At 38.9% G+C, this 22,278-nt stretch overlaps 1 protein-coding gene across 3 annotated transcripts in view; it reads right to left on the reverse strand.

The window, feature by feature from the left end:
- Positions 1-2,538: 2,538 nt before the first annotated feature.
- Positions 2,539-22,278, reverse strand: part of DGKH (diacylglycerol kinase eta) — a 177,939-nt gene continuing 158,199 nt past the window's right edge. For 2 of the 3 annotated variants that reach the window (XM_059377511.1, XM_059377510.1), the window contains exons 23-31: positions 21,706-21,819; positions 21,325-21,459; positions 19,735-19,898; positions 15,866-15,971; positions 14,239-14,331; positions 11,204-11,323; positions 10,762-10,870; positions 8,957-9,087; positions 2,539-3,767 (exon numbers count right to left, since the gene is read on the reverse strand). In XM_059377511.1, coding sequence (XP_059233494.1) covers positions 3,678-3,767; positions 8,957-9,087; positions 10,762-10,870; positions 11,204-11,323; positions 14,239-14,331; positions 15,866-15,971; positions 19,735-19,898; positions 21,325-21,459; positions 21,706-21,819 — 1,062 coding nt within the window. In that variant the 3' untranslated portion in view covers positions 2,539-3,677. The remainder of the gene's footprint in view (positions 3,768-8,956; positions 9,088-10,761; positions 10,871-11,203; positions 11,324-14,238; positions 14,332-15,865; positions 15,972-19,734; positions 19,899-21,324; positions 21,460-21,705; positions 21,820-22,278) is intronic. The other variant, XM_059377512.1, reaches the window with a different exon arrangement.

Consider the following 22,278-nt stretch of genomic DNA (forward strand, 5'->3'; position numbering starts at 1 on the left):
GACCTGAAAGTGCATTTCTCTAAGCTCCCAAGTGTTATGCTGCTGGTCCATGGACCACATCTGAGTAGCAATGATCTAGATCAGTGCTGTCAGTAGAATTTTTGCAGTGATGCTAATGTTCAACATCTGTACTGTCTACCATAGTGACTGAGCACTTGAAATGTGGCTGGTGCATTTGAGAAACTAACTTTCTAATTAAATCAATGTAAACTGAAACTGCCGCATGTGGCTAGTCCCTACAAGATCGGACAACACAGGTCTGGACATTCACAGATCATCTCATCTCAGCCAGAGTGATCTATATCACAGTCTCCAAATTATCTAACCCACCAATTTATTTAGATTACCAGGTTTCCTTTTATGAAACGCAAACTGTAAAGTTCGTTTCTTTAAATTGTTCTCTTCCTAACACTTTGCTCAGATAACCCATAATGGGCACTTGAGTGGGGAGAGATGAAAGGGGTCATTTTCTAGCTGGGGAGTTGATGAAGAAAGGGTAGCAGATGGCAGTGAGGATTTGAGCAACCGTCACAGTACGGCCATGTGGGAGACGGGAAGCCAGGAGGTGAGAAGGGAGGTGGAGTAATACTGAAGGGGAAAAAAAGTGGGGGGGGCGGGGTGCACACTTCGAAATTTTACTTAGGCCTGACCCTGTCCTTTTCCTTCTTGGAAGTCCCATGCTCTACTGACTGGCTCAGTCAGTAGAGCATGGGACTCTTGGTCTTGGGGTTGTGAGCTCAAGCCCCACGTTGGGTGTGGAGATTACTTAAAAAAAAAATCTTAAAAAAAAATATATATATATACACACACACACACACACACACATATATATATATATATATATATATATATATATATATATATATGTATACACACACACACACATGCACATCTGTCTCAAATTCTTCCTCAGGAAAATAAGACTGTAAGGGAGTGGATGTTGGCTGGGCTGTGATTCCCCTTCATCCCTTCCAAATTACCCAGGTGTGGGAGAGCCTAGCAGTGGAATGGCAGTTACAGCAGGCAACTGGGAGCAGGGTTAAGCTTTTCAGCTCAGCTTATGAATGGATCAAGGTACAGAGGCCCCACCTGCACTCCCCTGAGCTGTGATCAGATTCCAGAGAGCAGTTCTTCCTACTTTTTATTCTTAGCCACATCTACTATAAGCTGGCTCCTCTTTGATGCTAATGGGCACCTAGGGAGGCTCTGAGGACACCATCTTGGCCAACAGATATGAATAAGGTCATCTGGGTCCTACATCCATCATGCACAGACAAAGCATACAGGAAAAATTTCTCTTATTTAACAACAACAAAAAAGATACCAAAATTGTCATCTTAAAGGATTTCCCTCATCCAAAAGCCATTTGCAAGAAAATTCTAGTTAAAGAGTCCATTAATTGAGGTTTTACAGCATAGATAAGAGTTATTACCTATGAGTAAAAAGATCAGCATCAAACAAAAAATTTAATTATCTTCATCTTACTCTCAAATTCTGAACGTGTAATAGCTTAAATCTTTTCTAGTGGCAAAGGGGTATTTTGGGTGAATGAAAATCAGTAAAGATTTTTATATTAATTAATTATTCTCAGGAGTTCCTTGCCTCTTTGCCCCTACTTTTCTTTTTTTGGTAGAGCTGGATAGGGATCTTGATCTGACAGCTGGCATCTCCATTTTAATTTCATAGGGAAATGCCTAGAAAAGCAGGATACCTTCAGGGGCTGGAGAGGTGAAGACTATAAAAGAAGCTCTTTGATTTCCTAAGTGTGGGTAACATTATAATATTAAATGAGTAGCTTCTGACTCTTTCACGCTACTTGATGTAATTCCCTTTGGGAAATTTCCATTTATTCACAACTTAGGTAAAACATATAGTTAGACACATTTGGTCAGGAACCCACCAGGCTCATTTATTTTTAAGATATCAAAATTTTGTGATTTTGCTGGTACTTAAATGCCCAATTTATAAATAAGACTAAAGTGTCAAATATTTAAACTCCTTTGCTATAATGAAATTCTATGCTTGACAGTGTTCATTTTTAAATGCTTTCTCAATAATATTTCTCATTAGGCATGTGACAAATAATTGTCCAGAAAATATCAATGAGAGTATATTTCAAGATGATGCATACGTAAGTGTGAATGTACATGCATGTGTGTATAGACACGTAGAAACGTATATGTACATGGGTGTGTATGTTTTTCTATTGAGCACCTACTTAGAAGGCTACTTCATGAAAATTGTCACCACTGGGTCAATACCCTGTTTTCTTCTCTTATATAGAAGATTTTTAAATATTACAATTAATTTTTGGTATATAATGTTTAAAGAAAGATTGTTTAAGGATATTTTTATGACTTTTTGACATGTATGCCTTTGGCTTTCAAAGATTTGGTAATTGTAAGGTTGACTCCTAATAAGCTTACACTGAAGTACTATGGTTTAGGAAAAGGAAAATGCTATCTAATTGATATAAGAATTAAGTGAGATAATAATAATAATATAATAATGTAATAATAATAATATAAAGCCCTTAAGAAAAAATTTAAAAATTTAAATCTCTCATTGAGAAGTTTTATCAGTAGTTACTCTAGCTAGCAGGTAAGTCTGGGTGACCAATCAGTATATGAATCCCAGTTGAGGCCTCGGGGAAACTCCTGGATGTCAATAGCTCACTATATTATAAATGCAAACAGAGTATTAAATAAATACTAAATTAAACCAAAAGAATAACAAAATGTGGGAATTTTGGTTTAGGAAGCTATAATAAGCTTTTAGTTCAGCAACAAAACATGTAATTTTATAAAAATATCCAGAGTTTCTTAATGCGCATGTCTACTGTTGATGATAGAGTGACATTGAATTGGCTTGCATAAAATGTGTATCATTTGTTGATTATGGCACAGACACATGTTCACAAATTCTTAAATACAGAATATTTATCCAAAAGCCCCCATCAAAGAACAGAAAAGTGCCTTGAACCAACAAAAAGGTAACTTCGGTAATAATAAATTAAATTCCATTAAAGCTGACATTAAAGCTAAGTTTTACGATATTACATGTGACATGCAAGAAAAAGAAAGACCAGTCAGGCAGGAATGCCGTGCATTAAGATCTGCATTCATTCATAATATTTGAGGGGTTTCAACCATGTTCCCTGACCACTGAATGCTAGAAATCTCAGTTGACACCCAAACTAGCATTCAAAACACAAACTAATGTATATCTTAGTCTCCTAACCAGTGATTTTTAAGGAAGAAGCCAATGCCTCCAATAATGAAAACTAGAAGTTTTAGCCACATATTGTTATGCAGTCATATGGTAAGGACATTTCATCTGACCAAGTTTCAGGAAAGTACAATGTAACTAAACGTTTCCACCCTTCAGACCACGCAATTATCTCGGATTCTTCCCACCTTCTTACTAAGATGAGCATATCTGAACACGTCAAGTTTGCACAATAAGTAAATGGCTTCGTGGAATGTATATGTTTTTGGCACAAAAATATTTCCCATTACCTCAAATGAAAATTTTCACCCACAGCAAGATATCAAGCCATAGAGGTGCTTCCCTGGTACTTGCTTTCCAGGCAGAAAAGTACAGAAACAGACCATTGCTTCTAAGAGCTTTGTATTAAGTAGCAATAACTTCCCTTCCAAGGAATAGCACCAATATGATTACAACTCAGCCTGGGGAGGGCTCCTTCCAAGCTCTTTAATTCCCTGGAGAATCCGCTTCATATGACCCACTTTCGTTATCCCCAGGTCCTAAAAAAAAAAAAAAGAAAAGAAAAGAAAAAGAAAAAAGAAAAGGTAAGAAAAAAAACAGAAGGAGAAGGAAAAGAAAGACGTTTACTGACAAGAGAAAACTGGGGATTAAATATTTAATTAGCAAATAGCATAATTAGCATTGTTTATATTCAATGACTTAGGAAGTATAAGCTATGAAAATCAGTTTATAAAGTGAAACTAACCTGACATTGAAAAATTATGAACAAGTTAAAAAAAAAATCACATCCTACACTAACCCTGAAATGTAACAGTCTCAGAAATTATACACAATGGTGGTTCTTCAGAGTCAAAATTTGGGTCTCCTTTTTCTTCTGCTTCTTCTTTTTCAAAACACAGGTCCTTTGGGGATCTCAGAGAACAGTGACAGAGGACATCAGGGCCGCTGCAACTAGTCTTACGGCAACCACACACTTTCTTCCTAAAATAGTACTTGAAAGTAAAGCCTAATCCTAAAGACAGAGATCAGTGGCCATCACCTAAATTTGGAACGTCAGTGCATCTATGGTTACATTTAGAGTCTTTGATTTGAGTGGACTGTTTAAATATTCTTTCTACTTTGCGAGACAAAAGTATAAGAAATTACTTCAACCTGGCTAACTGTGGGTTGATGCTTTTCCTCAGAACATTTGTGGCTCCTTTCCCTCAGAACCCTCCTCGTTTCTTACAGAACTGTCTTCCTTTAAAGGGCCATGAATTCAATAGTTAGTTTTCAGAGAGGGAGGATGATTCCAGAATGTACAGCGCACAGCAGGCTCTTGGCAAATAAATCCTTGCTGCAGGAATGAAGGAGATGTATACAAGACAGTGGTGATATTCACGACCCGAAAAACTGAAAGAAAGGGTGAAGTCCCCCGAGCCCTAAAGTTTCTTTAAGGTTAACAGGCACAACTGATTGGCTAATATGTGAAGTCAAACCAATTTGGTATATAAAACAGAGGGCTTGAAATATTTGAAAATTAGCAAAAAGGGACACGTGGGTGGCTTATTTGGTTAAGCAACTGACTTCAGCTCAGGTCATGATCCTGGAGTCCCAGGAGTTCCGCATCGGGAATCTCTGCTCAGCGGGGAGTCAGCTTCTCCTTTTGACCTCTCCCCTCTCATGTTCTCTCTCTCTCAAATAAATTCTTAAAAAAAAAAAAAATAGCAAAAAGATGGCTTCCAAAGCAGCCTCAAAAACAAGATTACGAGGTACCACAAAATTATGTGTCTGAGATGATACTCCAAATATCCGTCCTACTCCATAAGCAAAGAGCATTGTTTTTTTTTTAAAGGATTTTATTTATTCATTTGACAGAGAGAGATCACAAGTAGGCAGAGAGGCAGGCAGAGAGAAAAGGGGAGGCAGGCTCCCTGCCAAGCAGAGAGCCGGATGCGGGGCTCTATCCCAGGACCCTACTATGACCTGAGCCAAAGGCAGAGGCTTAACCCACTGAGCCACCCAGGCACCCCAAGCATTATTTATTTTTAAGCTTTACATGAAGTAGATGAGACGATTGTAAGCATGTGCACACCCCCATTCTCTCTCTCTTCCATATACTTTATGGGCTCTTTGATTCTATAGCAGCGAAGCTACTGACAATTCTTTTTTTCTACTGACAATTCTGAATCTTTCTGAAAAATACTCTTTCTATATAGCAAGTGCTCCTGTCAAGCTTGAGATAATTTCTGGGTCACATTTTTACAATATGCAACTGACCCTGAAAAAGTATCTTCTCATCGGACACCAGGTCATTCATAATCAGTCTGAAGGCAAGGAACTGTGTGTTTCCTGAGTTATGCTAACATAGCGAACTTCAAAGCAAGGCCAAATCCTAAAGAAAGTGAGCCGGCGGTCTGCTATTTAACTCTGAAATATAAATGCATTTGCGGTTGCATTTATTTGAGTGGGATATTTTAATACTCTTTCTGCTTTGTGATAACAATTATCTGATGAAGAAATACATTTAATACTAAATATTCTACTTCAGGCCATATGCACGTTTTATTTTCAAGAATAAAAAACTTCTTTGCTGGAAGCAGACTCTACTCAGAATTACCATTTTGGTGTAATAAGATGAATGTTTTCCACAGAATTACACTAACATCTACCTATATTTTTTTTATTTTGAGTTCAATACCTTCATGACTTCTAGGAGTTATATTGTGATAAAGTTATGGCCGTGACATCTGTTACTGTTTTTTAAATTTATTTTTATCAGATTCTTTATTATGTGCCTTTTCTTTCTTTGGATGAACAGGTCTAATTTTGCAGAAACATGCTTTGTTTCAGTTACCTTTCTAGGCACAGATATGCCACTTTCCAAATGGAAAGAAAAACAAAAACCAACCACACAAACAAAACCATTGCATCTTTGCCATTGTCTTTGGTGCTCCTCACTTTTGGCTACTGTCTTCCTGGAGGGAGAATAATACAAGAAGTTTCTTTATTTCCTAAAGCACCTTAGAAATATTTTCCTTTCCCACCTTTACATTGTCACATTGCTACCTCTAGTTGTCTTGCTGTAAGAAAGTAACAGCTAAGATGTGAGCAGGAGATAGCCATGTGGCGGGTAGTGGGAGACACATGCTATAGCAGGGGGCACCTCTAAAGGTGAGGAAGAGTCTAGTATTTTCAGGCAAATGGAACATGGCCAGTGTGGATGGGGTACAGCCCAGCAAGGGGCCAGTGATTCCACAGCAGTTTCCATAAATGGGCAGTCTCGTGTAGACCTCCCAAAGATGCAAGTCTCTATTCCAGTAGAAGTGGGAAAGGTGATCTGATGCTAAGAGATCACTCTGACTGCCATGTGGGTAATGGGCTAGAGAGAGCGCGGGTAGCAGCGGAAAGTCCAGTTAGGAACCCTGGCCTCACACAGGCAAGTGGTGCCCTGGTGTGTGGAAAGCCGAGAGAGAAACGGATGCAGTCTAGAAACCTGGCTCAGTGCTAGGCTTACTGAGTTAGGGGACAAGGATAAGGAAGAGGAAGGTGCTGAGTATGACCGTGGGCTTCTCTGGCTTGAGAGCCTGGAGGGAGAGAGGGGTGATTTTACTAAGATATCCGCAGAACCCTCCCTGTGTGACAAGCAACTATCAAGTGGAGTTGGTAATAAAATCCTAAAGTTTCCAAATTGAGGTCGGGGCTGGGGGTACAAACCTGTGAACCACAGACGTATTCATGGACCATATTTGCAGCAGTGGGAGTGGATAAGGTTACACAGGGAGTAGGAGATCCTCTAATAAGACTTAAAGAGTTCATTCCGAAGAGTCTGCTCCCTCTTACAGCTACAGCCAGAGGTCAAGGGGAAGCTCATTTGCTCCCCTCATGGCTTTGCTCTAAAGCAGGCACTTCCCAGATAATTTTGTTTTTCATTCTCCAAAGCCCCATTTTGGAAGGAAAAGAGTTAAAAAGGATTATGTCAATGCAAATTTCTGAAAGAAAAGTTTTAAGGTAAGGGATGTAATTTGCATTAAAAGTAAAAATAAAGCAGAACAATAAGTCCCATGATAAAGCTAAAGAGAAAGTTTACAAAAATAATTCTTACCCATTTCCTTTTTACTCATACTCTTTCCTCCAGCCATGTCCTATCACTCCAACTTTGACCTCCTATGTGTATGAGCTTTGTTTTGCCAAACTGCGAATATCTGCCTTACTGCCTTACTCGTTGTGTATGTGTGTGTGTTATGTGTATGTTTGTGGTTGTGTGTACATATGTAATATATACATATATAATTATTTATTCTCACACACACTCAGTCTTTCCCTGGAATTTATGCTTATTTGTGGCAAATTAAATGTAAGCTCCTAGAGAGACTGGCGTAATATATTACGCTATTCAATAAATTTAAGATAGCTATTCAGTAGCTGCCTGACAAGGATATAAGACGTTACATAATATGTTAGATGTAATGACCCCTTACATTTCCTTTTTTGTGTGTGTGCACTTATTCCAAGATTTGAAGTCAACCTCTACTCTAGGAAATCTAGCCCTGTATATTTTTCTATTTCCCAGATTTGGGACTCTCAACTGGGGTAATTAATTAATCTATTATTTTATTATTCTGGTTAAAAATGTTTAGGTAGATGTGGTGTCCGCTTTTAATGTGCTAAGACTGTATGACTCTGCTTTATAAAATCCTATATATTACCCATTAATTGCTCCAAGATCTCTGCTAGCATATTTGTAGATAAAGGCACCAACAGTTCATGAATTTGTTAGGAAATCACTGTATCCTAATCCTGTGCAGTTCAGAACTTGGCCTACAGGAAAGGGATCACTCCAACATAGATTAAAGACTTTGTAACTTGCTTATTACTTATTTACTTATTTAAAATTACCTTGGAATTTTAAAAATGGCACTGTTTGGTAAGAAAATTCAACATAAGAAAATTCTACTCGGAACCTTGGGATAGAATAGTCTACTTTGGCCATGTTGTGTGTCCACCCAAGAAAATAAAAGGGAACTGCTGCAGACTGTGAATTAATTATTTTCTTTCTCTGCAGTAAATGACAAATAGGCTCTCTGCCACCTTCTAGCAAAAGTGAAGCGTGATTTTTTACTTCATTTACTAAAGAAAATAATACATTTCTTTTTGAGAATAATTCAATCATAACAGTAGCTCCCAGGGAATGTATTTGAACTTATGGTCTCGTTTTTCACGGGAGCTCTGAAAGGGCAGTCAGAAACACAACAAAATCACAGGACTCTCAATTGCCACCGCTGTGAGTTTCTTACCCAGTTCCACATATTAGGAAAACTTTGTTACTGGTATTTTGAATTGATTTTTAGTGGTTAACCTTTTATTAGTTTTTTTGGTCATTTTCAGCAACAGTGATCACCTTTCATGCTGATCCAATAAAATGAGCTGATGGAAACATGGGTTATTTGGAAATATTAGCACAGGGATAGCCATACAATGGATGCAGAGAAAAAAATGATTAACTTCATGCTAAGCTTTAGCTGTAATAATCAGAGAATGATACTTGATCGGGCAACACTGCTGACATTCTTGTTTAAAAAGCACACAAAGAACGCCGACCACAGGACAATGCATATTAGATTACTGCCCGTTTGCAGGACACAGGACATAAGCCAAGCTATAAGCATATAACAAAAGAGGAGCAGGAGAGAGCATTCTGTTTTGCAGGGAAATTTTCAAAAGCAGAAGAGTAGCACAAAGGAAATACCTTAAGATCTCGCCTTTCCAGATGCAAAAGTTCAGCCCCTCTGATGTCATGACGGATGAAGATTTCTCTGTACTCTCCCAAACTGAGCAGCTCCAGCCAAGCAGCAACTTCCTCTGTGCCCCATTTTTGAACTACCAAAGTTAAGAGCAAAACCCCCATAATTTCTACATGCTCAATGCATTACAAAGCAAAGGTTGGCCAAAGAAGATGCAAAACAGAGTACAGCGGCAGTGCCAGCAGAGGGAAAGGTTAAAGGTGTCATTTCCACGAAACCCCAATTTCACTTTTTCCCCCATGCAGGTTACAGACTCTCCATCCACACAGAGATCCGACTATGCAGAGACATTCACTGATGTGCATGGGTGCCTTTACCTTCAGCTCAATTTCCTCTCCAAGCCACCCACACCACACAACCCAAATAAAATATGTACGTCTCATGATTAGGATCAACAGTCCGCGATCCAAATACACTCTGATGATTTCCTTAAGACCGCATATGAAATCAGTTATAATTGAATTAGCTACAAGTGCTAATGAAAATTGAAAATCTGACATGGGCTTCTGAATTTTACTCCAGGTGCGGCTGAATTCAAGTAATGACTTCATTGATTTTAATTATTAACAAGGATAGCACTAAATGTGTTGTTAGCTCACTTTAAGGTCCTCTGGAAACTGTCAATACTGCTAAGAGGAGTTGCATTGTTATTTTTCAATATGTATCATTGTTTTATACATTTTATTCAACATTGATTAGCTTAATTCAAATTTATTTGGTTGTATAATGCTGTATTTGGGGATGCCTGGGTGGCTTAGTCGGTTAAGCCTCTGCCTTCAGCTCAGGTCATGATCTCAGGGTCCTGGGATTCAGTCCCACACTGGGCTCCTTGCTCAGCAGGGAGCCTACTACTCCCTCTGCCTGCCACTCCCCCTGCTTGTGCTCTCTCTCTCTCTCTCTCTGACAAATAAATAAGTAAAATCTTTAAAAAATAAAATAAAATAAAATGCCATATTTGATTTTAAAATGCCCTTCAACAGCTGCTCTACAATTGTCAAAAATTAGGTCACTTTTTCAAAGGAGCTAGCTCACTTGGAAGGATAATAAAGTGACTGGATTGTGAAAGGCACCTGTCGCCATGTACACAGAACTTGCAGGGGCCTCGGCAACACTGTCGCATTAAAAGTAATTTCTAGGACAAGGGGGAAAGGGAACCAGACAAAAAACACCAAAAGCAGTTTAATCTTTGCTTGAGAATGCAAGTGTCACTGTAGACTGTGATGACTTAGGGGTGGAAAAGGTGCAGTAAGTCCTTGGAACAGGAGAAAGGCAATGTGTAACTTTAGGTAGAAAAGTCTATTTAGCAAGTTAAAGGAGTAACTGAAAGTTTCTACATTCCTTTTATCAAAGGGATGTAGACTTCAAACTCTGAAGGAGAAAAAGAAATTATACACCGATGTTACGAGAGACAAAGGACCGTCTCAACAGATGCATGGATGTCCACTAAACGGATAGAAGCAAACCAGCGCCCACCTTGTTTTCTTGTGTACTTCATTACTATAGACCCCTACCGTTTGGGTGGATTACTTTAGGTGGGACAGGATTTGCTTTATTGTGGTAAAATGAACATAAAATAAAATTCACCATTCTAACCATCCTATGGTGTACAATCCAGTGCATTTAGTACCTCCATAACGTGCAGGGGTTGCCACAAATAATTCCAGAACGTTTTTATCGCCTCGGTGTCATGGCTTTAATAAGTTATCTTTTGCACAGGGTTCTACTTTCCCTTCCAGTGCGGATCACCTACCAGGCTGTGAACTTGTCTTCTGCTTCTGAACCTTTTCCTTTTTAAACTTTGGCACGATCCGAAAGACTGTGCTTCTGCTGTTTCTCTTGGTGCAATCCATGGGGGGCTCCTGTTCGAGTGGGGCAAGAAAGGGATTTGCTCAGGACGTGAAGAGAAGGAAACCTCACTCTGATCTTAAAGCCAGCACAGGAATAGGTTATGAACACAACACACTGTTGGAGTGGTGACTTGTTAAAAATTAGAGACCATGATGCTACATACTCCTGAAAATGGACTGAAGCCTGTGAGACACTTTTGTTCACGGAAAAGCCTTTGCTCGCCTGTTCAAGAGCAGCACATTTGAAAGTGGTGCTCGAAATTTATTCTCCCTTGAATATCTCTTTTTCAAATTCTATTGTCACAAAGTCTGCATTTATAGAGAAGTGGGACACATTTTACATACCGCGTCTTCGTTTGGGTGTAAGATATAGTAAAGCCACGGAATCTCCGTTAACTTCTGCAGCTCCACCTCCACGGAATGTAAGGCATTAGAAACGCGCTCCTCATGTGGGGATTCTAACTGCTGTTTACCAGCAGATTTCAAAAAACAAAATAAAACAAGGCTCAGTGACCAATCTCAAACAGAAGAAATTCGTTTTACTTTGACAACGAACATCCTCATCTCTTATGAGGCTAGTCTAGGTTATTGTTAGTAAGATAAAGGAATATAGAGGGGTGCCTGGGTGGCTCAGTAGGTTAAGCAACTGCCTTCAGCTTAGGTCATGATCCCAGGGTTCTGCGATCTAGCCCCGCATAGGGCTCCCTGCTCAGGGGGGAGTCTGTTTCTCCCTCTCCCTCTGTCTGCTGCTCTGCCTACTTGTGCGCGCTCTCTCTCTGTCAAATAAATATATAAAATCTTTTAAAAAAAAGAAAAAAGGAATATGGGAAAGAAAGAACAGATTATTTTATATTGAGCTCACTTTTTAAAAATCTGGACAGATTTATCCATACTTTTCAAAGATAATACAAGTAGGTAGTGTGACTTCAATAATGTCACAGAAAAAAAGTATTGCTTTTGGTGGTTTTCTTTCTTTCTTTTTTGTAAATTCTTTCCTCTCTCCCTCCCTTCCAATCCATGCATCCATCCACCCACTCTGCCTGCTTGTCTCACTATTCTACTTCTTTGTGGCAAAAATCCTTCCAATTTCCATAGGTCGCTATGTAAGCAAATAATACTATTTTTAAAAAACGGTCAAAAACATGTCACATCATAAGAAATGCTTGGCACAGAAATCTCCCAGAGAATTAAAATAATAAGTTTAAGGGGGAAAAAAAACCCACAAATCTCAAACATACAAAAAAAGCTGTTGTAAAAATCAGGGCAAGAGCAAAATGCCCAATGGTTTGCAATCTGAGAGAGGGTTTGGAAACTTTAAGGGGAATTTAACCGGTCATTTATAAGAACTATCCACTTATTTGATGCAGCTATTAAAAAGCACTTAGAAATTCAATAGTAAAGGTGAAATAAACACTGTTATGTGTAGAACAGGAAGGGAGGTGACTGCCTTCTGGTCCTAAGCCAACAACCAAGGGAAGGCTGACCAATGGTAGGAGTCTTAGTTTCTTCCTTAACAAACAGTAGAGTGACTAGATTATTTCTATGGTCTATTCCAGCAAACCAATCCTTTCAAAATTTACTTTAAGATTGTCGAACATCTACATATAGGTTCATAGAACTTTAAAATGAACGTTCACTGTTATTTATTATGGTCATTCTTTTTTTCTTCTCAGTTATTCAAGGTATTTACCATTTCTAGTAGTTAAGAAAAATATGGAGATTCTCCAGCTTGTCATGTAAAATTTACCACTTTCCTTTGAGTCTAAGAATATATATCTTATAAAATTGATAACATGGTATTGCATACTCATTCTAGAAGCAAAATAAAGTGTAAAGCTTAGTTGATCTCAGATATGATTGACACTGTGTTATGATGTCAATATGGTCAAAGGTTTTGAAAAAATTCACTCGTATACATTTTAAACTAAACACTCATATTTGACAATGACAGAAGTAGATCAAAATGACTAAGAGTGTGCGCGTGGTCCTTCTATAATTGGTAAATATTAATCAACTAACACTCAGTAGGTGCTTTCAGTGGAGAGAACTAAAATATAGAACAAGTTATGTTTCTAGTTGTTGTCAGATATGTAAAACATATCTTTTATATTTCAAATAAGACAAAATATACATGTCCTTCACCTTAAAAGGGGGATCAAAGTCACAGCTCACTGGATTTCACTGGACCAATTTTAGAAGAGCAACAAGAAGATTCTGGTTGATAACAGAAGTGCCAAGAATTGGCAAAATATTCCACTGGTTTTATCAAAAATATAACCAATGTGTCTTCCTGAAAGTTTTCTTTCTGGCCATAGCAGAGGCAGCCACGTCCTGCCCTGAGGAAGTTGTTCTTCAGCTTCCTCTGGAGATGGTAAGAGCCAGGGATGTCATTCATCCCTGAAGCTTCTCTTTTCAGATGATGAAAGATGCTCCAAGGATGGTGCCCTTCTGGACTCCAATCGAACAGAAACTCCCAGCACAGTTACTTCGTTCACTAGACTGTGACACACCTCCCATTTTCCCACTATGCCAGATACTATGACTTTTACTACCACTTTAATTTAGGCGTCTATTTTCCAAAGCCAGAGAGAAAACTACAGTCAAGAGGAAAGTTGTAAGATCATCACGGACTAGTTCATCAGAATCGTGACAAGGAAGAGGAAAATAGCTAAATGCATCATAAATCATCAGGCTTTCTAAACAGTGACAGCAGCGCATGTGAAAAACCCACAGTTGAACGCTAGGTGGCGAGAGGACCCCATATTCTAGAACTTTTGAAACCAGTGAGAGAATAAAAGGCTGACAAGGCAGACTCTGGGCAAAGCAAACTGGACATCTGTGGACTTCTAGCACTTGAGGTCCACGGAACGTGGTCAGATTCAGACCTGCCCAAAGCTTCATTTCCAGCACCGATCTGAGTTAATCTAGAGATAAGGCTAGCTCTTGAGAATTTAGTTCTTGAAACATCCAGTGTTGCCCTTTCAGTAAAGCTAAGCACTGCATCAATCATATTTCAAATGTTAATTTTGGGAACAAAGCCGATGATTTCCTCTACTTCTCTGCCACCAGGAAGTAATGAGCTCCAAAGGAATGCCTGCTACACTGCAGAAAGTTCAAGTCTCTCAAAGCTGACTGGGGAGAACAGGACTGCATGACAACCTGGTGGCATCTGTGAGAGGAGACTTCTACCCCCGTTAGCCCAAATCATAACTCCCTGGGGTAGCCAGGCATTTTCTGGAAGGCAAAAGCCAGGTAAAAGGGAAGCCCCAAGGATGGAAGCCAGGAGGCTGCTCTAAATTAGAATCCGAGGAATGAATGTATGAACAAAGCCAAGGCCCACACACGGGTCACCATTGTGTTACCAGTCATCTCTTCCTTACCAAAGGGACCCTGCCCACTAGCAAAGATTCTGTTTCATTATAAAGTGCCTTCACATTGATGGCTATTTCCGTGGCAGTGTCTCTCGTAAGACTCTAGAAAAAAAAACAACACATCAAAGACAAGTAGTTCTGGATTAGGTTGGGATTCAATCATCAGCAAATACTTAACATTTCATTCTTCCCATAAATTCACATCACATGTATTTTTACAACTCAACTCCAATACTATTATAACTGAATGATTTCACACTCGTATTTGTTCACAGGGTTATTTCTTCGAATCCTTACATCTCAGAACCAAAGTAGTGCTCTGATAGGCCCCTATCTCCCACACACAAACGTGTGGATACTCGCAACCACATACACATGTCCCCACAAAACTGTTCAGTCAAAGAAAATGATGCCATATCAGATAATGGAGTATTTTCAGATCACACTCAGTTCTTTCCACTGACTTTCATTCTCAGAAGTTCCGGCCGGCGTGTTTTTTAGACTTTCACCTTGAGGACTAGCACTTATGAATTAATTTAGGTAACTTCCATTGAATAATTAAAAGAATAAGTGAAACCATATGATACTTGACTCTCTCTGCTTGACTTATTTCACTCAGCATAATCTCTTCCAGTTCCGTCCATGTTGCTACAAAAGTTGGGTATTCATCCTTTCTGATGGAGGCACAATATTCCATAGTGTATATGGACCACATCTTCCTTATCCAAACGTCCGTTGAAGGGCTTCTTGGTTCTTTCCACAGTTTGGCGACCGTGGCCATTGCTGCTATGAACATTGGGGTACAGATGGCCCTTCTTTTCACTACATCTGTATCTTTTGGGTAACTACCCAGGAGTACAATTGCAGGGTCATAGGGAAGCTCTATTTTTAATTTCTTGAGGAATCCCACAAATGGAAGGGGAGGTGAACCATGAGAGACTATGGACCCTGAAAAACAATCTGAGGGTTTTGAAAGGGTGAGGGGTGGGAGGCTGGGGGAGCCAGGTGGTGGGTATTAAGGAGGGCACGGATTGCATAGAGCACTGGGTGTATAACGTTATCACCAGGTTTCTCTAAGCCACAGCCTTGTACCATGTATCACACTTCAAAAGAATTGTATTCTTTCCTCTTTTATTTTTAACACCCACCTTAAAAAAATTATAGAAGTTACAAAATTGCAGCATCTCCATTAAGAAGTTTACCTACTTTACCAGTTTCATAGAACAAAATGAAGTGGGAATAACTTCTGTACACAGCCTCGACAATGAATGAGCACCTCTAATAAAACACGTGGTATATGGTTTGCCCTACATCAAGGTGCAGGGGAGAAGGTGACAGAAAGAACAAGGAGGGATGGCGGCAGCTCGAAGGAGAAGGAGTGTAAGGAAGATGGCAAGGCGTCGAGTGATTGAAAGAGAAATGTGGAAACAAGGAAGAGACTTTAAAGGAATGGAATGGGAAAATGGCAGGAAAAGAAAAATAAAAACATGGCCACCAAAGTTTTCACAAGCTTCTGGCAGACACTCCTATAGACTGTCCAGAGCTGTTTCAAAGGGCATGGCCCATGTTATCGCATCGAAATATACATGTAATACATAACAATCTGTGGAATGAGAATTTACCACGAGCGCCTCACCTCTGGGAAGCGTGGGTTGGCTTTATTTAGGGCGTGGGAGCATGCATTCACAGCATGGGCCAGCTCTTGTTCCAAGAGACAATGGATTGTGGCTGCGTCACAGATCCTGAAAGCAAAAATGAGGCAGGTGAACAAAAAAAAAATTTGAGCATTGCTGATTTTCCGCAAGTGTAGAAATGGGAGAATGAGACAAGTCGTTTAAAAAAAAAATAGGGAATATTTTAAAATGGGTTCAGCTCAATTATGAATAACAAAGCACAGGTTTATAAAATTCAGACCCTGCTGTAACAAAGAATGTAAAACCCAAAATCTTTATAGGAAAAGTTAAGCTTAGAATCACAGAGAAACACACTAAGGTACATTTTGGAAGAAAAAAACACAGCAACACTTCATTTTAAAGCATCACTGGCAAGTGAGATGGGGCAGAGCAGAAACTTCATCTTTTTTTTTTTTTTTTCATCTTTTATTCATTGCAACTTCAACCAGGAACAAATAAAACAAAGTAGGGGAAGAACATGGCCATAGTTATCATCTGTACGCTAGGTGCTTTACATACATTATCTAATTTAATATTCACAACTTAAAAGGTAGCTGTGATTAATTTTCTCCACTTTATAGATGAAGATCTTGAGGGATTCGGTAAATATGCAAAGCTAAGAAGTCATAGAGCCAGGATTTGAATCTATGTCTATCACAGTTCCAAAGTCTGTTGTACCGAACAGACAGGATCCTGGAGGACACTAAGGCCAAAGAAGAAAAAAGGAGGACAAGTTCCACCGATTGCTGGAAAATGATGGAAAGTTGGAGGATGAGCAAGAAGGCAAATCTATGCAAATCCTTTTTGCTTCTAACATCTATAAGGAGAATGATCTTTGCACTAGAAAGAGTAAAACAAGAAAAGAGACTAGGCCTGTATTGTTGAGTCAACAGGAAAGTACGAGAGTGCTTAATTCCTCAAGATCATACAAATGGTATCCAAGCCACAAAGACATTTGCAAATGTCATCTCAAATATTTCTACTGATAACCTTGAGAAATCATAAAGAATGTGTTACTTATCAGAAGAATGCAGGTGGGTAAATGTTATTCTAATTTTCAAAAAAAGGAAAAGAAATAAATCAATTTCAGAACAACATTTCCAATTGCCCACTAAAATTTCCTCCCAGGTCTCTCTCTCTTTTTTTGTTTAAGATTTATTCATTTATTTGAGAGAAAGAGAGAACATGTGTTCATGAGTCAGGGGAGGGGATGGTGCAGAGGTAGACTCCTGCTGAGTGCGGAGCCTAATGTGAGCCTCTTTTTCATAACCCTGATGTCATAACGTGAACAGAAACCAAGAGTCAGATGCTTAATTGACTGAGCCACCCAGGTGCCCCTCCTCCTAAATATTTCTAATGTAGGCTAAATTCTGGAAGTTCAACATGGACCCTTTCATTTTTCCTCTCAACTCTACTTTCCCTCCTGAATCCTATGGTTCCATCAAAGGTTCCACAGTCCATCCATCCATTCACTAGAACCTGAGGGTCATCCTGTCTCCTAATTCAGGCCATTCAACAATTTTAGATCATAATTAATCTTAAGTCTCTCTTCTTTCCATCTCTACTACCTCAGTCCATCATTTCCTATCAGGACCATCCTAAGAGCATTTACCCTGCCCTTGCTTTGTTATCTTGCAAACAATGCTACACATTGCTTCCAGAAGCATCTGGATAAGACCTGGCCCCTCCTCCCTTCTCCAACCACATTTCCTCCTCTCTCACATATACCATGCCATCCCCAGTTCCCTGAGATTTCCTAAAAGTACTCCATTCACACTCCTCTGGACCTCTGCCCAAGCTTGTTCCCATGTTGAGAATGTTCCTTCTCTTACTCTCCCATCAGGGCTTGGCTAAGATCACTTTTTTCAGGCAGCCCTCCTTTGCATTCTTGGCCTCCTGTGTGTATCCACAGCGCCCTACTGAGCCCTGTGATGGCACTCTAGCCACACTTTCTCTCTTACCATCCTGTCCACAAATTAAGAAGAGGACTACAACCCAGCCATTTTGGTGCCCCCCCACTGCTGAATATGGTGGTTGGCATGCAGAAGAGATTCAAAATTATTTGTTGAATACTGAATGAGTAAGTTCTGAAAGTAGATGAGTAAGCCTGATTTTCATCTCTTGCAAATTAGAAATAACAACAACAACACATATGGGGAACCAAATTAGGTTGACCAAAAGCAGGTCTGGCCAACCTTCACTTCCCTTTTCTTGACAAAGTTATTTGGTTAGTTGACAGGAAGTTAATTTAGGAAGTATATTTGATTTCAAGGGAGATAATACAGATAGTATATTTTGATTTCAAGAAAATGCTGTAGTTCTATTTTTAATTTTTTGAAAAATCTTCCATGCTATTCTCCATAGGTTATTAGTTAGATTGATTATGGTAATTGTTTTATAATGTATACATATATCATATTATCATTTGTAGACCTTATATACATATATATGTGATTTTGTCAATTATTCTTCAATAAAGCTGGAAAAGCAAAAAACAAAACAAAACAAAACAAAACAAAACAAAAAACCCCAAAACCCTGCAAATTGGGAGTCCACAGAAGTTGTTTATATTACCCTAAAACGGATCTCTCTGTGATGAAAGGCTGAGATGTACAATAATGCAGTTTTATGCATTTAACTAACTAAATACTCATATTCTCTTACCTTGCTTCTAAGCCACTCAGTATCTTGAGTTATCATACTTTATTCTAATTCTTAATGTTGGGGTCTCTAGCAGTAGGGAAGTTCAAATCTTTTCTCTCATATCTCTAACATCTAGGACATTTTAGGTTTCCAACAAATATTTATGTATTTATTTAAGATTTTATTTATTTATTTGAGAGAGCATGAAGGGGGGACGGACAGAGGGAGAAGCAGACTCCCCACTCAGCAGGGAGCCCGATGAGGGACTTGATCCTGGGACTCCAGGATCATGACCTGAGCCGAAGACAGTCCCTTAACCAACTCAGCCACCCAGGTGCCCTCCAACAAATATTTAAAGAGCTTTGTTTTCCTTCTTTTCTTTTTCAACATCTTTATCAGTGACCAGATGAAAGTGGAAAGACTATAATAGCTACCGTTCACAGAACACTATATATGTCCGTTGTGATGTGCTATTAAGTTCTTTATGTGGTGGGTCTCATTTAGCTTTCACAATGACCTACAGAGTACCTCTTACTATCTCCATTTGGTAGAGAAGATTTAGGTGAAGAAGGGATAAGAAACTTGTCCATGGTTGGCCTCCCTTCCCCCAACAAAGTTGACTCCTGGGTCATCGTGATTTTTATCTGTTTCACGCTCCTGGAACTTGTGTTTTCATCTCTTCCCTTTCTGTCTACTAGAATGAACTCCTATGTGGTCGGTCTCCCAATCTCTAGATATGTCTTTGGAAACTGGTTCTCAGACTTTTCCCACCTAAATTTCCTTGGGAGCAGGGCTTAATATTTATATTTCCTTCTACATTCCAGAAGCATTTAATTAATAATTATAAGGTAAAATATACATAAGTAATAGAGCACAAAGACCGTGTAAAACTGGGAAAATAAACAGTAACAGAAAAGAGCACCGTGTGGTAGGGTAAGTTAGCCAAGCTCTCCACCAGGTTTCAGGAAGTCCAAAGTCTGTTCTGCAGAGAACACAGGAGTGTGTGTGTGTGTGTGTGTGTGTGTTGGAGAGGGTTTAATTGAGGCATAAATGAGGCAACAAATGAGGTAGGAGAGTAAATGTATCTCTTTTAGATAGTCCCAACGATGGACATTACTGATCAAAACTAAAAAACAAACTTGGTCAAGACCAGAGTTGTTCTCGCCTGCAGCAAGCAGAACCACCCTACCTAGTAATGAGCTCCTCTGCGGCCTGGGAGCAGAGCTGCATCTGGGACACTTCTTCTGTTGCCAAGTCAACAGCATGCTGGATGTACAAATGGGTTCGAAGAACTGGTTTACCGGAATCACACTTTTGTTTATCCTCCCAAGATTTCAGCGTGCTTTCAAACGCCTATTTAACAACAATGTTGCAAGGAACTGTTAGTTTGGAACTCCGAGACCCATACATAAGAGTGTATTTAAATGTTACAAGAAATGACTGCTTTTTTATTTTTCCCCTAATCTGAAGCTTCATTAAAGAAATCTTAAGATACAGGAAAGCTATTTTTAAAGTTTTCCAGTGTTATCATAACAAATAAGTAATGTAATCAGTGATGAGGAGGGTATCACTGAAAAGTTTTTTAAAAGACAACTTCAATTTAGGCTTCAATCTGTACTTTAAAGGCATAATAGACAAGATCAAGATGGATAGTGGCAGTCTTTGATCTTAATTAAAACATATACTGGAGGGGCGCCTGGGTGGCTCAGTGGGTTAAGCCGCTGCCTTCAGCTCGGGTCATGATCTCAGGGTCCTTGGATGAGTCCCACGTCGGGCTCTCTGCTCAGCAGGGGGCCTGCTTCACTTCCTCTCTATCTGCCTGCCTCTCTGCCTACTTGTGATCTCTGTCTGTCAAATAAATAAATAAAATCTTAAAAAAAAAATATACTGGAAAAGGCAAAAGTATGGAGACAGGTGTTGAGGTAAGAGAGGGAGTGATGGCTAGGTGGGACAGAAGGAATTTTGAGGGTAGTGAAACTAGCCTGTAGCATACTATCATGGTGGCTATAAGTGATTATATATTTCTTAAAAACTATAACATGTACAACATGAAGAGTAACCTATGACATTAATTAATCAATAATTATCAATACTGGCTCATCAACTATAATAAATATACCATACTAATATAAGATGTTAATAATAAGGGATTGGATATTAGTGAGGTAAGGAGATATGTGGGAATAGAATTAGAATTCTCTGTATTTTCTGGTCAATTTCTCTGTAAACCTAAAAAATAATAAAAATATAAACTATTAACTTTTTTTTTTAAGAGAGAGAGAGTGCACGCATGTGCTCATATGAGCCAGGTTGGGGAAAGTGGGGAAAGGAGAGAGAATCCCAAGCAGGCTCCATGCTCAGTGTGGATCCCTATGTGGGCCTCAATCTCACAATCCTGAGATCATGACTTGAGCAGAAACTAAGAGTTGGTTACTTAACCGTCTGAGCCACCCAGGTGTCCCTAGTCTATTAAATTGTTAAAAAACTAAATACTTGTTCATATTTAAAACCACAATGACCTAAACGTTAGATTTGCGAGGCAATTTAAGTATTTTTCCTTGGTTTCTATTTTCCATAACAACTGAATTTTTTTTAGTAAGCTCCATACCCAGTGTGGAGTCCAATGCAGGCTTAAACTTACAACCCTGAGATCAAGACTTGAGCTGAGATCAAGAGTCAGACACTTAACCGACCAAGCCACCCAGGTGCCCCCACAGTTTAGTAATTTTAAGAGGCTTGATAAAAATCTAGAAGAATATGTGTATATGTTTTTACATACCCTGTCCCTTGTTAGCATCTGAGCTCTGTTTTTGTGCACAATTTTGATAATTCCTGGAGGCTGAACCCATGCTTCACCATCCACCTGCACTGGGACTCCCTCATCGCCAAATATAGTGATTTTTACCGTTCGGCACTGAAATAAAATGATCCATTTTAGAAAAAAAATCATCCTGAGAAACTGACAATCTGCATTCAAGCCTGACGTTTAGTCCATTTCAGTGGAATGGAATGTATATTTTTCCAATTATCATGACATAGTAACAACTGACATGACAAGAAAGTTAACATTTTATAGATGAATAGACAGTGCAGGAGTCCTTTGGAATAGCTTCCCCAGTCCTCTAATCTGCAAAGTTAGGTTTGATCAGAGAAAACAAACCTGGGCTATTCGATGATGCTGCAGTTTAATGACCCTTGAAACTGCCATTTGCATGCTATCAAATATTGCAACGACTTCCAGGATCTTGTCATCAAATGATGGTGCAGCAAATATCTGAAAGGAAACACTGCATTACATTTCCCCTGATGAGGTTAAGGTTTACATGAAGTGGCATATCAGCAATGTAAACTCTGTAATATACATATTAAAACAAAAATTTAGGAAAATAGTAAAAAATTGTTCAGTATCAAGTAATATTCCAATTAAAATTTTCATTGAAAATATCAGGACATGAATTTGCAAACATTGATGATTTCTTATCATTTCTGTAAGCAGAGTGCATGGTTTAAAATCCCATCTCTGCTACTTCCTGTGTGAACTTAATGTCAGTTTCTTCACTGGTAAAATTTAGATTAAAACTGTGGTTGATAGTAATAAATGTGAAGTTCTGAGAACACTATCTGATTACCTAGTAGGTGCTGTTAGCTTTATTTATCTTTATCTCACTGATTTCTTTTCTTTTTTTTTTTTTAAGATTTTATTTATTTATTTGACGGAGAGAGATTACAAGTA

The sequence above is a fragment of the Mustela nigripes genome, chromosome 15 (genome assembly GCF_022355385.1).
Source record: "Mustela nigripes isolate SB6536 chromosome 15, MUSNIG.SB6536, whole genome shotgun sequence".
Lineage (NCBI taxonomy): Eukaryota > Metazoa > Chordata > Mammalia > Carnivora > Mustelidae > Mustela > Mustela nigripes.